This window comes from Corvus cornix, chromosome Z, assembly GCF_000738735.6.
Source record: "Corvus cornix cornix isolate S_Up_H32 chromosome Z, ASM73873v5, whole genome shotgun sequence".
Classification (NCBI taxonomy): domain Eukaryota; kingdom Metazoa; phylum Chordata; class Aves; order Passeriformes; family Corvidae; genus Corvus; species Corvus cornix.
In genome coordinates, this window is record NC_046357.1 from 37,138,697 (window position 1) to 37,156,524 (window position 17,828).

Here is a 17,828-nt window from a genome sequence, read left to right on the forward strand (position 1 = left end):
AGTTCACCAGGATGTCCTTGGTAATTAAATGCTCTGATGTGGCAGGTCATGAAAACTTATGCAGAGCCTGTAAGAGACCATCTGAAAGCACATTTCCTACCAGACAGAATAAAACTCTTCAAACACCTGCAGAGCTGTCAGAAACATTGCTTGAGGACAGAATGGACCTGACACAAGCAGAACTTGGAGATTAATTTAGAGTTAGATATCAACATTGGCTTGCCTTAATGAACAACCACAAGCTGAAGTTCAGCCGTAAGGGTCAGGAGATGAAACATCAATGCCAGCTCTATTCTGCACTACAGAATGGACTTCTCTTGTTTTCTTTCCTTTCCTAACATGAGAGATGAGAGTGCTGGATGAGAGTGCTGGGGTTGATGATTAGCAACAAAATGAGTGCCAAGACATATTTCACAGGTGCTTTTATCCCTGCAGGTTTGCTTCAAATTCTGTGAGGAAATAGGCACAGTTCTGTTCGAAGTCTCATCCTGTATGAGCATGAAAGTGCCATGAACTCTTTCTTTAATATTAAGATTTGCTGGTGCTGCCTTTCAGAGCTGCTGCCTGTTGAAAAGACATTTATCCAGTTTCTTTCTTACCTGACCTCTTTTTTCAGGTAGCTTATGACATGCTACTTCCTATAACATAATACCAAATATCCATAATAAGGAGAAACATCAGGCTGATCATCAGTTTGCTGAGTGGCTTTCACCCACTCTAAATAGGTATTAATTTGCTGGATCAAAAATTAATAGGTTCAGCTGATAAGTTTGGAGTAGATTTTTCCAGATGTCAGGAGACACAGATAATGATATGATAGCTGGAAACAAAAAAGTAATTGCAGAATAAGCTTATGCTCAGGAAGAGTGAGTTGCTTGGTCTTTTTCTTCCTGCCAATGATTGGCAAGAAGTAACAAACAGTTGTCATTAACTTTTAATATCCTGTATAAAAACACAAGTTTGAACCAGCCCAAACCTCAGTACAGACTCACAACCTAGAGCAAGGGCCAGGACTGAGATTTTCTCTTGTATATGCCAGTTTTGGAAAGCACAAGGACATACTTTCAGAAGGATGAAGAAAAGTAAAAAACCCCAGTAAATATGCAAAGAGAGAACTTATTCATGCCCATGCCGCAAAAATAGTAGAAAATATTTATAACTGCCTGAAACCAGTAGGAAGCCCTTAAATGCAACCACAAGGAACCAGAGATATCAGAGAAAAAGAAATGGCCAGAATCATATGCTGGCATCATGTTCCTGGCCTGAAGTGTTTATTGGAGACATATTTTTCAAATGAGAAATGAATTTGTCACTCTTTTGTATTAGCATTAGGAATACTACTATCCAAAAGGTAAGCAAAATACTTATTATTATGTCTACTAAATGTGCAAGTGAATAGAAAGCTTAAGTTTCAATTTCAAAATAAATCAATCCTTCCTGAGTTTCAAACTCAGGATTTCAAACACTCAGGGATCGTGGCCCTTAGAAAAAAAATTATGAAAATTTACACCACATAACATTTGATTAAAGTTATATACTTCAAACAAAAGACAACAAATGTGATTCCACCATGTTGAAAATGGAAAACACTTACTCAGATAAGTGTCTTATCACAAAAACCAATATTAAAAAAAAATATTTAAAACAAAAAAAAACCCTCAGCATGTAAATTGGTAGCTGTGTTGGCAGCAGCTGTATAACAACTAGTGATAAAGCTTGCTTTTGCATTTACAGCTATCATCAAATTACACACTTGAACATTTACACATGTGGAACTTCATTGACTCTGCTTACACAAAGGGTACACAATTCATCAATAAACATAAAGTAAAACAGATCAATGAAAGACTGCAGTTACGCAGATGGTGATAGGCTTTTGGATTACATGAGGCCTTGGAGAGGAATTTCTGTTGGTGAAGGCTCTCTAGAGTGTCCAAATATAAAAGCCTTTTAGGTTCTCCTGGGCAAGCACAAAAAGAAGAGAAGACCTTAAATGAATGAAATGGCAACAGTCTTCCAAAAACATTTGAAAGCTGATAATATAGAAGATGGATATCAATTTATTCTTCACTTCCACTTGGTGAAAGAAAAAAATGAAACCCACATTATTTGAAATAAACAGTATTTCAACTGTGGATTAGGAAGCAATTTTTAACTGTTAACACTAAGCTTAGCTGTCTTACTGAGACACTAATACAGCTTGTCTCTCTTACAAAAACTTTTTTATTGGAGCCTTCTAAGAACATGTTAGTAAGAACCCACTTAAGATGGTCTGTGTGTACTGCCTTTATTTCAGAGCAGGAGAATGGACTACATAACTGCTTGAAATCTGTCCCTGTACTTCCATGATTTGGTCAGAAATCATGGCTAATTTGAACTAGGATTAGTAAACTTGTTATTCTTTGTTGAAGATTATGAGGAGACAAGCAGTAGAGGCTCAGTGGATCTTGAGTTAGACAGACACTCAATATCAAAGACTATGGAAAATTCCTAACACACCAATCAAAACAGCCCAGACTATTAATAACTAGCTAAGGAAGACTGCCTTTAGCTATCTACAAAGGAGCCTTGAGTTTAGCATCTGATATCTAAAGACCAAGAAACTATTTTAAATATTAATAATTTCTAATGAGAAAGTGGATTTATATATTTCATTGTATTTTTTCTTTGATTTTAAAAGCTTCATTCAGCTTGGCAGTCAGATACCATCCTAGTGTATGTGCTTGTCTTCAGCCACAGAAAATGACTCTGTTACGGCTTCCAACAGTGAACTTTGTTCAGGAAATGGTCTTTTATTTTTCCTGTGAATAGAAGCTCTTGTAAAATGCTTACAGACATTTAATATCATACTAAATCCCATGGTTTCTGAAGGCTTTCTATAACAAAGGGAGAAGCAATTGCATTATAGTCAAGATGTATAACCTAGTCAGTTCAACTTGCATTTTCTTTCTTTCATTAGAAGTAAATAAGGAAATGCAGTGGATTTAATCAGATGATTTGGATGAATATCTTTTGAAGGGAGAAAATGTGGAACACATGAGAGAGTGAACATGCAAACGCAAAGATGATGCTATCATATTGTTACCTTAAAACTTGCAGCTCTTCTTCAGAGTTTTGCACTTCATCTCTGAGTCGGCGCCAGCGAAGCAAAGCTTTCAATTCCTGTTGCCCTTTTATTTCATCATGTGACAGCTGCTTGTAAACAAAAAACACAGACCACTGATTGCTGTTTCCCAACAGACAATAATAATTTTTGGAACATGAAACTTGGTTTGTTTCTCTTTAATGTGCAGAAGAGGCAGGAAACAGTACCAATATCCATGATAAAAAAATAACAGTTGTTGCTGTAAGAGTTAATAGCAGCACTAAGAAAATCAAAAGCCTCACTGTGCACAGCAAATCACTAATCAGTTAAATAGTTCTGACTGAGGAGAGAGATGGGCATGTTGTTTTCCCTTTAGCGAATGGCAACAAATGAACTGAATATACAGTACAGATACCTGGCATAGTGGTTTTGGTTGCATCTTTACTTTTCCCAACTTGAGAGTAAAGAGCTACACATTGTGTCCTGGCTTCATTCCTCTTTCCTACTACACCTGCCACACTCATGAAAGGTCCCAGTTGTATTTTCCCCCATTTATGTAACATTAACAGAGATTCCTGCTTATGAAGTAAATGCCAGGTTGCCAGCTGACAATTATTTTGAACATAATTATAATTCATGTTTCTCTATTATAAGAAGAGATGGGAGATTGGGGAAAGCAAAAGCAGCTGATATTAACCTGCATTATATTCAGCCACAACTGAAATTATTCTCAGGCACTATGGAATATACTCATAATCCTTAAATTCTGTGATTGCATAGCATCAAAACTACTCAACAACATTAAAAAGGTATGCCTTACACATTAACAAGGGAACTAATCACATTGTTCTGTTGCTTTCTCCTTTACATTCAGCTCCAAGAAGATATCTACTACAATCAAAATGCTTTCAAGTGATTCATAAAAGCAAAGAATTAATGTTAACAGCTCATAGCAGTATAGTGATGCTCAGTGTGAGGGCACAAAAGAGTTTTAGAACCAAAAGGGGAAAACCAAGTGTTAGGACAGCCTTTCTCTCTTTTTCCAGAAATATAGTACATAACAAGGCATTCTGTTTTGCTTGGTGCTATAAATATGCCAGACACTTAGTAAAATGGAGGTTCAGAAGAGTGTATAACATCTAATACACTCTAGTTCTGCCACACTTTTCCTCAGGTGGAGACCTGCAGACTAAAGGGGTAGAACCTGAAGCAGGCACAGGAAGAAATGACTGACACACAAAATGCTTGAAGTAGCAGAGGTACTACAAAAATAAGAAGTGCATCAGAAAAACACTTTACTAGCTGACATGCAACTCATGAAATTTTCACCTTAAGGCAGGCAATGATTTCTAAGTCTCTGGCAGGAGAGTAACTTGCTGGGCAGTAGAAGAGAAAAACAATGTTAAGTGTCAGTGTGCCCTGTTTAAAATCATCTTCCATTTTGCTTTGAAGTACATTTCTTGGCCATCCATTGGACAAAACCAATTTTAATTAGGTACCTGGAATATTACTGTATGTAGTAAGACTGTTGATTTTTCCAGTTTCAGGTACACAACAGAAGTGGAAAGAATACAGAGGAATTGTTTGATGGTTGAATTTTAATAACTAATACATTTGTGGGAAGGTAATCATTGACAAACGGATGCTTCCATTCTCATTTGCACTGACCTCTACCTTTGTAAACATTTGTATTCATTGCGGATCACTTTTTTTTTAAAATCAAGTAAGCACACAAATTCCAATACCATTTTAAAATACTTTACTTCATAGCACAGGAGGTTTCATTTATATCTAACTCACATATCATTTTGATTTCCACGTTAATTTAATTTTGAAGCAACATGTCATCACCTTACCTGTTGTGCTCTAGCCCAAAATATATCTTCTAAAAACGTGGCAAACCCTTCACTTATCCACTCTTCAGTCCAATCACGAGCACCAATGGCCAGTCCAAACCAAGCATGAGCTATTTCATGACACAGACGTGTTCCACAGAGATGGCTTCCTCCTGGTAGTACACTTTGTGACAGAAAGATGATGTGTGGGCTGTGAAAGAGAAATGAGTGACAGAATCCATTACTGACCTGTTCCAACGTGTATTGCATGGCCATAATAATAAGAGAACCAAAGAATGGCATGGATTGGGAGAGACCTTAAAGATCCCCTGCTTTCAACTCTCCTGCCATGGACAGGGATACCTTTCATTGGTTCTGATCGACATTACAGACCCGAACATCTCAAAACCTATACAACTTTTGAAACTAAGTATATCTAGGAAATAGAAGTAGCAGAATTAAGCCCTCTGAATAATATGCAAAGGGTTAACAGGGCACCATGTCACAGATGGGAGTAGCAAGGAGACAAACCAAGACCACCATCCACAGAGTGCTCCTGCATTAATCCATGGTATCCATGATCTGCATTTCAACTCTTTTCTTACTCCAGTCAGTTAGAAAGGAAATGAAGCACAAGGATAATACCTTTGAGACCCAAGGTCTCTAAGTCTAGCCTTCCAAGCATGGGAGGGGAGTGTATGGCCTTAAGACATTTCCAAAAGTCAAATATTATTAGTCAGCATTCCAAAAAGCTTCCCCACCCGTCCTACCCTTCCGTTGGAAATGTTAAAACACCCACAGTTTTCTTGCAACCAGTTGAATGTCTGGAACTAGGACCATAAAATATGATACACACTTAGATAGAAAAACAAACTCAGCAACTATTTCCTTATACAAAAATAGTTACCCAGCCAAGAAAGTTAATACATTTCAATCAGATGGCATTGTAAGAAACAATGTAAGAAATTAAAGTACTAAATCGAGGAATCAAGTAACACAAAAAAAGCAAGTAAAAACAGCAGCTCTCCATATCTTTGCCAAAAGCAATTCTGATTTAGAGAATGAAGGGAGAGAGAGAGAGGGGGAAAAAGTGTGAGCACAGAAGCTGCAGAACATGATGAATCTTTTATTATAAAGCCCCCAATGAGAAAAATAACCACAACTTTGGTCACTTGTAAGTAAATGACCCCTAATTGTGGCACGTGTACAGTGCTACAAAGACAAACTGCAGAAATAGACCAAGTAAATAACATTCCAGACATACTGGTGGCAACATTTCGGCCACTTGGTGAAGCAAAACAAAAGTAACTTCATGCCTCATAAATAGGCTCAGATAACAGTTTGCATTTTAAGTCTATTGTAGGTAAATATACAATAAAGCAAAGATTGTATTTCCTGCTTTCTCCAATCACTTAAAAACCAGAAATGCCACATTTGGACAATATTCTCTTTTACAGACAGATTACAAATCACTTCAGTGAGAAAAATGTATATGAGTTAAATTTCGGCCAAAGAATATGAGTACAGCTTCCTACAAGGCTAAAAATAAGACTGAGTGCTTCAGTAGAATTTAATTTTAGAGTCTGAGTAGAGCCAGCAACTTCCTTTCCTGAGAACACCTTAAATGATTCCTTTTATTTTGCTTGCCCTTAACAAATAGAACTATCTCAAATTCAAACTGCTGAAAAGCTCCCATTTTTCTTAAGAGTAATTTTATCAAAGACTGAATGTGTCTCTGGAAGATGTCCAACACCTATTACTTTGGAAGAAGTTTGAGTCTATGTATTCGCTTAAAACACAGATTCTCTATTTTCAATACGTATTTGAATTCCAGAAACTCTGTTCCACCTATACTGATACAAACCACATCTACCTTTCCAATATCATCTAGGATGTGCAATGTTCATAGAATCATAGAACAGCTTGTGTCAGAAAGGATCTTAAACATCACATAATTCCAACCCCACTGCCAGGAACACTTTCCACTAGACCAGGTTGCTCAGAGCCCCATCCAGACTAGTCTTGAACATCTCCAGGGATGGGGAGTCCACAGCTTCTCTGGGAAACCTGTTCCAGAGCCTCACCATCCTCACAGAAAAAATTTCTTCTTAACATCTAATCTAAATCTTGTGTCTTTGAGTTTGAAGCCATTCCCCCTTGTCCTGTCACTACATGCTCTTGTAAAAAGTCACTCTCCATCTTTCTTGGAGGCTCCCTTCAGGTACTGGAAGGCTGCAATTAGGTCACCCCAAAGCCTTCTCTTTTCCAGGTTGAACAAACCCAATTCTCTCAGACTTTCCTCATAGGAGAGGTACTCCACCCCTCTGATCATCTTGGTGACCCTTCTCTGGACTCACTCGAACAGGTTGCCATCCTCTCTGTATTGAGAAAATGTTATGAATGTTATCAATTGCTCATTGTTACTTAGCAGCATTGTTCCTAAAACACTCAATAATTCAAGAAAGTGTCTAAGTGAAAAATAAGATAATTGGACTGGTAATTAAATTGCAAGACCCAAAGTCTTTTTTTTTTTTTTTTTTAAACAAGATATTTGGCCCTCCTACCAACTGTTTGATTTATTAGGAACAAATTATAAGGTTTGATATCCATTTCTTTGATTCTAATCGAAAAGGAAGGAAATCCATTCGTACATTAGAAATGGACAAAGATGATTCACCTCAGAAATTACATCAAGACCTGACAAGGCCTGTGCAGCTTATAAATGCCTCCAGCAAGTAGGGTCCAAGTTTCGGAAACAGGCCAGAACAGGCAAGCTGGATGTGGTAAGAAAGATGGGAAACCTCTCCCAGTTAACAAAAAAACCAACAACCCTACCAGTCCTTCCCAGGAAGCTGGACAAGTTCCCAATGGCTCTAAGAGAAAAAGAAGTTAATGACTTGTTTTCGACAAGTATACACTTGGTTACCCTTCTGAAGCAAAAGATCATTATTCTGACCAGAATCCCATGCTCTTAACTTAGATATTAACATCACTTGACTGGAAGAAGGAACAAGTTCCCCCACCCAGTTAAATTGCAGTTAAGGGAAATCTCAACACTGTAACTATGGCATGAATGCATATAAAGGAAAAACTGAGCCCCAAAGGGAAAGAAATTGTTGTTGTGAAAGGCCAAAGAGTCCTGATGTTCCAATCATTCAAATCCACCCATGAAGACGTCCCTAATAGATAGTCTCTTTAACAAATAAAAGGTTTCTAATGAGTCCTAAAGCTCTGAACAGTAATCTGACCATTAGAGAAGCCAAATCTCTAACAGCAATTTTTCAAAACTTTCTCTAGACCCATGACTTAGATGCAAGTGCTGCTTTGCACACAGTCTGCAACAGTGTGCTATCCTTGGCTGCTCACACATAATCAGATGAGACACACAGCACAAACCCTAGCCAAATGTATGTGCAAGAACTTAAATACACATTTAAGATGGGAACATGAAGTTCATTTCTAACAAACTTGTTCCATTCATTTTGAAGAAGAAATCTTTCCCTCTTAACAAAGATTTGCACATATACTTTCTTACATATTTGTCGAAATAACAGAGCCAAGACTATTGTCACCGGGGAAGTAATGCTTCTGAGTCAAAACTGGTACCAAAAATCACTATTACAGATACCGCTTTTATATATATATTTCAAAAATCATATTTTGAATTTTCTATTTAGAAAAAAAGTAATCAGACAATAAATGGATGAGACAGTTATTGTAGGTAGAAGGGAGCAGAGGAAGTGTCTCAAATATTTTCATAGGAATACATTAAAATTAAGATACACATTTCAAGATTGGAGTTTGGGAATGTTAGAGAATTAAATGGCAGTTCTTCACAAATAGTTCATGTAAACTCTGATCAGTTGCCTTCAACCTACATTCTTCCAGTGATATAAAGAGTGGTATCAGCATGATGTCGGCAGTTATCTACAACAGACTTTGAATGTTAGCTTAACTTATCTTTGAGGGTACTTGTGCCATTGGAATACAGACACAAACATGCAACATCCACTTTCTTACTTCTATAATCTCCATTGGTCTAGTGTATGTTACAGCGCAGTACTGAGAGAACTACAATCTTTTTCACCTCCTAGGTTTACATATACCAGAAACTCAAATATATATTCAGATGCAGTTGCAGAGACAAGGATCTGGTAGGTAGAATACTCTGAGCACTATTCCAGAAATAATGGAAGCTTTTTAAAGATTTTCCTTCCTACCATCATAGTGAGAAACCAAAAAGTGACAGAAGTTACAGCTGAAAATCATTCTAGAGCAGATGACTAACTTTTTACTCCATAAGTCATGTAGGAACACGGTAGGGTAGGCAACATGTAAAGAAAACTAACGCCTGTGTTTTGGAAAGAGAATAGTAACAGTCAACTCGGCCAACTCAGTACTGCAATTCAAGATCCAAACTGCAAATTTCAGTCAAGTGCCTAAATAATGATCTGACCACCCGAGCAGCAGCTGCTCTGTGAACTGGTAATCTCTTCAGTATTGCATATTTTGCAGCTCCAAACCAGACTAGTGCGGATATGTGTAAACAAGGGTGAAACCCTCTCAGGAGAAACTCTACTGCTGTTCAACAGCAAAACCAGTACTTGCCATAAAACTGAAGAATTTATACAGTGAAAAGAAAAAGATAACATGAGCCTAAGCTCAAAACTACCACATGAACAGCAGGGTTTGTAACAAATCTTGATCCTCAATATCTTCAATCCCATATTAACACCAAATGAAAAACCTTGAAGAAAACCTGCATAAAAAGACAGTATGTAATCACATACAACTGTGATACCTTTCAATGTCTTTAGACTTATGGGTCACCATTTATTTGATTTGTCTGCACATTATTCAGAGAGAAGATTTTATAAAGTCTCTTCAGAGACCCAAACAGCTTTGGAACTTTATGATGAATAAAAATAAATTAAGCCACATTGAAAATGTTGACAAGAGTTGACAAACATAATTTTTATATGCTAGGAGACCTTACTTTGCTACCACAAAAAGGACCAATCATACTGACCTGAAACAAAAAGTTACAGGCTTGGTGTGCTTCAAAAAATAAAGAATTTGATGCACTCCCACATAATGTGGGATCATCCTAAAGGAAGACTATCAAACCAACTCATTCCACATAATTAAATTCTCTTAACTTTATGCTCAGTGTCACGGGACAGGAAGTATGAAACACAGAGCTGTATCTCCTAAAACAAGGTATTTACTGAGTTGCATTTTGGAGGTTTTCATTTTTGCACCAGGCTTGCCAAAAAAGTGCCTTATTAAGTTTAGTTTCTTTTCTAGAACAGGATCTGTTTCCAAGTTCAAGCTTTCTTCTAGGGATCAGCTTCTCTCTCCACAATCCAAGTAAAATACACAATGTTAAAAACATGGACTAGAACTATCACTTGCAACAGAACGGTCACAAGAATTCCCCTAGACGTGACTATCAAGATCGGTAGCACATCACAAAATAGAATCATAGAATCATTTCACTTGGGAATGACCTCTAAGATCATCAAATCAAACCATTAACCCAGCATTGCCAAGTCCACCACTAAACCATGTCCCTAAGTGCCACATCTACCATCTTTTAAATACCTCCAAGGATGGTGATTCCACCACTTCCCTGGGTAGCCTGTTTCAATGTGTGACTACTCTTTCTGTGAAGAAATTTTTTTCTAATATAAACTTCCCCTGGTGCAAATTGAGGCCATTTCCTCTTGTCCTGTCATTTGTTACCTGGGAGAAGAGACCAACCCCCACCCGGCTGCACCCTCCTGTCAGGCAGTTGTAGAGAGCAGTAAGGTCTCCCTGAGCCTCCTTTTCTCCAGGCTACACAGCTCCACCTCCCTGAGCCACTCCTCACAGGACGTGTGCTCCAGACCCTTCACCAGCTCGGTTGCCCTTCTCTGGACACGCTCCAGCCCCTCAATGTCCTTCTTACAGTGATGGGCCCAGAACTGAACACACCAGTGCTGAGTACAGGGCGACAGTCACTCCCTGGTCCTGCTGGCCACCCTATTGCTGATACAGGCCAGGGTGCCATTGCCCTTCTTGGCCATCTGGGCACACCCTGGCTCATGTTCAGCCACTGTCAGCCAGCAACCCCATGTCCTTTTCCAGCGAGCACTTCCCGCCACTCTGCCTCAAGGCTGTAGCAAAGGATGTGGTTGTTGCGACCCAAGAGCAGAACTCAGCGCTTGGCCTTGTTAAACCTCCTACCACTGACCTCAGCCCATTGATCCAGTCTGTCCAAATCTCTCTGCAGAGCCTTCCTGCCCTCCACCAGATCAACTTGCCCACCCAACTTGTTGTTTGCAAATGAACAATCTGGTAATAATACAAGTAATTTCTTCAAACAATTATATCTCATCATCTCTCTAACACACACACAGCACACACTCTTTGACAGTGCTAAGTCAAAAACATTTACCTGTGTTTATACAAAAAATCACAAAACAACTTACCTGTGGCTGATATCCTGCTGCACTTGTATCATGGTAATATATCCTATCTGCTTAAAATATGACTTGGGCAGTTAATCAAGAAGGAAACAAAGAATGGTGTATTTTACATACGAACTTCAGTCTGATGTCTGAGACTCAAGCACTGCCAGTAAGCTAACCCAATTTTGTAAGAAGATCGTTAGAAACTGGAAGTGACAAGAACAACCAGGAGTCAAGTCAAGAAAAAACTACAGAGCTGAAGAGTTATTCATCAGTTGACCTCTGATGCCCCCAGGATGCTGAACAACAGCTTTAGCTCAATTCTTGTCATCTTCCACATTCTGTATCACAATGAGGAAATTGCGGGGCATGAACATATTTTGGAACTCTTCAGATTTTGTTTACTAATGTCATATGTAAGCCCAACAATATCTATTCATTTAGAAACTCTCATAATTGCAAGATTTGCGACAGGAAGCAAGTTGCCTGCTATTGTACAGAGAAGCAAACAGAAAATTATGGGGTGCGGGGAGAAAAAGAATTACAGTTTCAAAACCTCAAGCTCCCATCAAGATTTTTTTACAGGTTTGAAACCTTCTGCCCAAAAAACCCACAAAGTAACACACTCTTTTATAAAAATCAATCACACAATACTTCCTAGTAACAAATGGCTACAATACTGGCAAAAATCTTACAGCCAGCTTTCCAAGCGAAACACCTTGAGGGACTACAGTTTTTTATTTTGTATATCACACAATGACTTTTCCGTAATTAATTGATTTAGTTAACTGATTTATGGCTAAGTGACTTCAATAAATACAAGCACCTGTTTCACTACTAAGTAAAAAAGCAACAAAGCCAACTCCGTATTTTATGGAGCTCAGTTTTTAACCTTCACACTTCACTTCCAAATGCTACTCAAAAAAATATTGACACTGAAAACACTGAAAATAATCTGTGACACCAGTTTCCAGATCCCTTACTAAATATTCATAGTATAAAACTGCATTGTTTCATGGCAGACATTTCCAAACAAGTCTTACAAGCTGCACAACTGTTTTTGGTTATTTGTGTTTTTCTTAAAAACCAGATATATTGGAAGTCAATCTACAGTACTCCAATTACAGAACAAGAAATAAAGATGAAGAAAACAAATGTATTTCTAATACAAATTGCTCTGCAAAGTATCTTAGGATACGGATTTTTTAAATTTTTTTTTTTGTTTGATGTAAGGCAGCTGATAGATCACGACAATGATAAAATATCGTTACTGATATAGGTAGCTCACAAAAGGTCAGAGGCTGAAGGACAAATTTTGTTCGTGTCTAAGGAGACTGAGGAAATATCATATTTCCACTAATTTCAGTAAGAATTTTATACACAGATATAAATGCAGTATTTGGTTTACATTCCGAACTTGCCATGTTCCAGATTGTATATGAAACTTTTACCACATTTCTGAGTCCTTCCAAATATTAGAAATTGGCCAAATGAAGAAAATACTAAAAAAACCTAACAATTATACTATTAACCACGTGAAAATGCTCAATTACAAATAATAGTGTGGAAAGTCTCTATTTGAACCATGTGTTTATATTAATTTTTTTTCATTTAACACTGATTTATATAAGGACCACAAAATTAATCTTATGTACTTGCTGAAATAAAAAAAAAATGAACAGAAAATTACAATGGATAGACATTGATCATTGTAATTAAATATTTTAATTGATCATATTTTTGCAAGAAGTGAGTAATGGAAAGAGATACAGGTACTCACACCTCTCATTTTATAAATATAAAATAGTTCTGAGTATTTTTTTTGTTTTCTCCTCATATTCCAAAGGGAAACTAAAAAAGTAGATTCTCTTATTTTATTTTAGAAATAAATATAGCATTAGTTTCATTGACTTTTCAAACTACTTTTTGTATTATTGCTAAAAATGATCAATATGATGAACAGTCACTAACAACACTCAGCTGCAGTCAGTCTAAGTGATGACATTTTGTCACTGATAAATGATATTACTCGATTGTGAAGATGGATATCATTAGTCGTAGCTTTCCATCCTTGTTATTACTGGAAAATTTGGATTTCTTTTTACTGTATCATGAAGTTTCTGGCAGATATTAACACAGCACAGAGACAACCAGCAAATAACCAGCTATGATAAACAGTCAGACAGAAAGCAATATATATATATATATGCTTTACCATATTCAATGAAAATCACTCAAGTTAAGGGCTTATGAATTAGTGCTCTCAAAAGGTGACACAGACAAGACAAAATAAAGAATGAGTCATTTTTTCTTCACTTAATTTATAAAAGAAAGATTTTATCCACAACAAAAAAGCCAAATCAATGAAAAAGGGAAAACGGATTGCTTGTTCTTCAAGTTTTTCAGAATTCTTTTCTCAATTCAAGGCATTGTGGTATCACTGTTCTAAAAGCAACAAGGAAATTAAACCTGCTGGAAGGCAGAAGTGGTTCTTACTAAATCTCTATGAGCTACAGTAAAAGTAGCATCACAAACAAAACCAAACCTAAGAAATGCTCTTGTTTTTTAAGGATTCTTGTGACAAATACTTGATTTGCAGAATGAGAAAACTCCAGATACGTATCTGAATCATTCAGGAAATCCCAAATATTACTGAAGGAGAAAGAGCTATAAATCCTTGATGTTTCTAAGAAAAAATAAATAAAGATGTAAAGCTCAGATCTTTAAAAAAAAAAATCAGAACTTCTCAGATCATACAAGAGGCACAGATACAATTCTTTAAAATTTTCAGTTGGTATCTATTACACTCTTGTTCCTTGTGCCAATTATAAATGTGGGAGCAAACAAAAAGATTAAGATAGTTATCCAATTCATCTCATTGTTATTCATATGCAGTACCATCTACAAGAATTGGTACATATTAATCCATTTTCTGAAGTCTTTCATTTTACTTAAAAAATTGGTCCAGAATGGTGGAAGTCCAACACTATCAAGTCTTTTCTGATTTTCAGCTTTACTGCTAAAATGCATTATTTCTTATATGCCTTTATCCTCTGTTTAACAAAGACACATTCATCTTAGAAACGTAGAAATTTAGCTAATTAGTTAATTAGCTAACCTGTTTTTCTTATTTTCATCATCTATAAACAGTATATGAACTGATAAAAATTAAATGTTTTCATTTTACTGAATGAGTATCCAATCCTTCTGGCTACTTTGATTAAGGAGATACATGCTGTCAGCAAAAAACAAGAGACAAAAACATAGAAGAATATGTAATGGCTTCATTTTCTTAGTTTACTCTGCACAGCAGCTATACAAGCTGTCTTTTTTGTATGCGTCAGTCAATAAGATATCTGTTGTGCTTTTGCACAAAGAACAAAGATGCCTTTATCAATTCTCAGAAGTCTGTAGGACAAACCATTCATGCTGCCAAACCTCTTAAAACCCTTTCATCAAATAATGAAATCCATCAGTGACAAATGTCAACATACTAATTTGTTAAATACCAAACAAAAGGAACATTCAGAAGAGGTGCTTCATTTCATGTTATATCAGCCCTTCAATTTGTAACAATTTTATGGCAGCCCACAGATCATGCAATATTAAAACAGAACAGCACTATGATTATTAAAACTAGAACAATCTACCATCCTTACAATAAATGCTAAGTTCAACAAAACTGTAAACAGAATCTTTTGGGAACATAGAACTCTCTGCCATGCATTCATTTTCCTCCTCTTTGGAAGACGATTTCCAAGTAAAATCTTACAAACAAACACAGATTCTTTTTCACATACAGTCCCATTTATTGTGCTGATGGAGAAATAAGATTAAATTACATCATATCCAGTGATAGAAGAGCTTCAGTGTGCCTGAGAATTACTTTATCCATTATACAGGACATCCAGCTATTAATGTAGAATCATAAGCAAAGGGATAGTTTAGCTTGAAGCAGCTAGTGTGCATGTGAATTACTTCATTCATCATACAAAGACATCCAGTTATCATTACTGAAGCACACAGTAAGGGATAGTCTAATTGAAAATAGCTAGCATAACTGAGAACTGCATTTATTAATTATAATATTAAGTATCACATATTAATGAACTTCTATTCTTTTGCATCTTCTATCAATTTATTTTTTTGTACATCTCCAGATTTGTTTCAGGCCATCCTAAGGACTAAATACTTTTGCTGTTGTTCAGGATACTGCCACAGACTATATTTACCTGTTCTTTCCAAAGACACCAAAAAGAAGGCAACACCTTTATATTTTAGAAACATCTATTGCATCCAACATTTCCTGTGTGGATTTCCAACAGTGGCCTGATAACTTCTGCTTTGCGAATTTATCCAGTCAACTTTGAATATAGAATGTCAGTTTTGAAGCTAAGTTTATAATACCAAATTATTTGGCAAAATGCCAATACAGATTATGTTAGTAAGTATCTTTCCAAATCCAGAAGAATACAATGAGGTGGTTTCCTGCCTTGCAGGATTAAAAAAACTATACTACCATGTGTCAAAAGATACTAATTTTGAGGTGTTTTTTTAATTGTTTTGGATTTTTTTTTTAAATCAGCATCAATTTTAAACTTTAAAATAAGCAGAAAAATTTTGATTGCTTCCCATGTACTCTCCTGACAACAGCTCTCCTAGTACACTGAAATCTCTTTCATACTTGCATATGGATATTGACCACTCACAGGATGTCAACATATTCCAAAATTCCTACCAAGACCAAAGGTAATTATGTTTACAGTTAAATTCAGTTAATACCAGTTGCATAACCAGCTGTTCCTGTTGGATACTTCCCTGAAGACTTAAGTAAGTCTACATCTTGCCAAATGGTTAAAATTAGTTTCTACTTATTCTGTCTTTTCAGCATTGACCAATTTTTTTAAACCTCAAGTGGTATTTGGCATTCACATCAGTTTAGATTTATGAACTTGATGACCAAAAAGTTGTGCAAACTGTGTAATTTTTCAGGGAGTACCAATGGGAGATTCCGAATAGCTAGCAGCTTTACAGCCAAATCCAGTCACTCTTCTGTAAATCTAGTCAATCTCCAGATAATGTAATTGCTTTACATTTTTAGTTATAGCAGAATTTGAAGTGGGACAGCACTCTTTGAGACTTGCTTCAAATATGAGTGTCTGTGACAAACTCTGCACACTCGCATGACTGCAACTTAAACTGTAATATAGCTTGTTGGTTTTAGATTAGAAAACACCTAAAAATATAAATTCCATACTGAGGTTATAACCTGGATTCAAACCTCTAGGTCTACCATGCTGTCCTCACCACCTGCTAGTCACAGGTAGAAATAAGAACCTGTTACTCTCTCCATGGCCTGACTCTCCCAGGGACAGTATCTCTCAGTGCGTTTCTCCTGGGCTCAATTTCAAGTTTTGGGGATAAAAGTTCTTCAGTGACCTTGCTTCTGACGATAGCCATCATTCTATAGCTATAACTCCAGCAGGTTTAAACTTAATTAACTGAGAAACCACTGCAAATACTAGGTTAAACAGACATATACAGACAGGATGGAGCTGTTTCTTCTAACAAAGAGAAGAAATACCTCTGTTACTGCATTTTCTAGGAACTTAAGAGAACTTGCATGCACACATGTGCACTGTTGTATTAGCTCGGAACAACTGGCCAAGGAAAAAATTAAGCTTCAAGAGAAAAATAACCTATCTAATCTGGCACTACTAGACAACCGAGTAACACCAGGTCAAAATCAGAGGCCTGTTTCTCAGACATTTTAAGAAAAAAATTAAACAGCTGTTAAGCAGAGACTGTTGGTATATACCAGCTGTACAAGGCACTGAGGCTTTTAAGAAAAAAGAAGTTGTTTAGTGCATAAACAGAATTTGCTGAATTCTACTTTCTCAGCCAATAGATCTTTTTTCAGAAAATTATGTGAAGCTAAGACTTCACAGAGACTGTAGACCAATTGCACAACTTCATTTTATCCCTATTCTTTCCCTGCAATAAAGGCAGATATTTTTTTAAAATCAGGCATCTTCATGACACTGACTTATTATAGTATTTCAATTGTTCTGGAGTAGTGAGTGAATAAAACCAGTTTTCTTTGAACTGTTTTAGTATATATTTAGTCTATCAAATTGGCACAAAGAAAACATGATAACTCAAACTTAAGTAATGGGATTCAGAAAGAGGAGTTTAGCTGTAAATCTGCCTGTTCCAAGACATTACTGCTCTTACATACATACTCTGTATTATCAATATGTAATGTTTAACATTACGAATACATCACACAAGGTAAGAAAAGCAGCATTGGCCCTGAACATTATTTTACCTTTTTATGCTACTGAAGCCAGTGGGGAAGAGAAAAATTTTCCCCAAGCAGTTCAAAGTCATGTTCTATAGCCACTTAGAAATAACTTTGCATTCTTTCCAAACTAACTATTTTGTCTCTGATACGCT

General features: G+C 36.5%; 1 protein-coding gene across 9 annotated transcripts in view; it reads right to left on the minus strand.

The window, feature by feature from the left end:
• Positions 1–17,828, minus strand: part of AOPEP (aminopeptidase O (putative)) — a 185,219-nt gene that overhangs the window by 114,005 nt on the left and 53,386 nt on the right. For all 9 annotated transcript variants that reach the window (XM_039567083.1, XM_039567085.1, XM_039567081.1 and 6 more), the window contains exons 6-7: positions 4,942–5,131; positions 3,086–3,192 (exon numbers count right to left, since the gene is read on the minus strand). In XM_039567083.1, the coding sequence (XP_039423017.1) occupies positions 3,086–3,192; positions 4,942–5,131 (297 nt within the window). The remainder of the gene's footprint in view (positions 1–3,085; positions 3,193–4,941; positions 5,132–17,828) is intronic.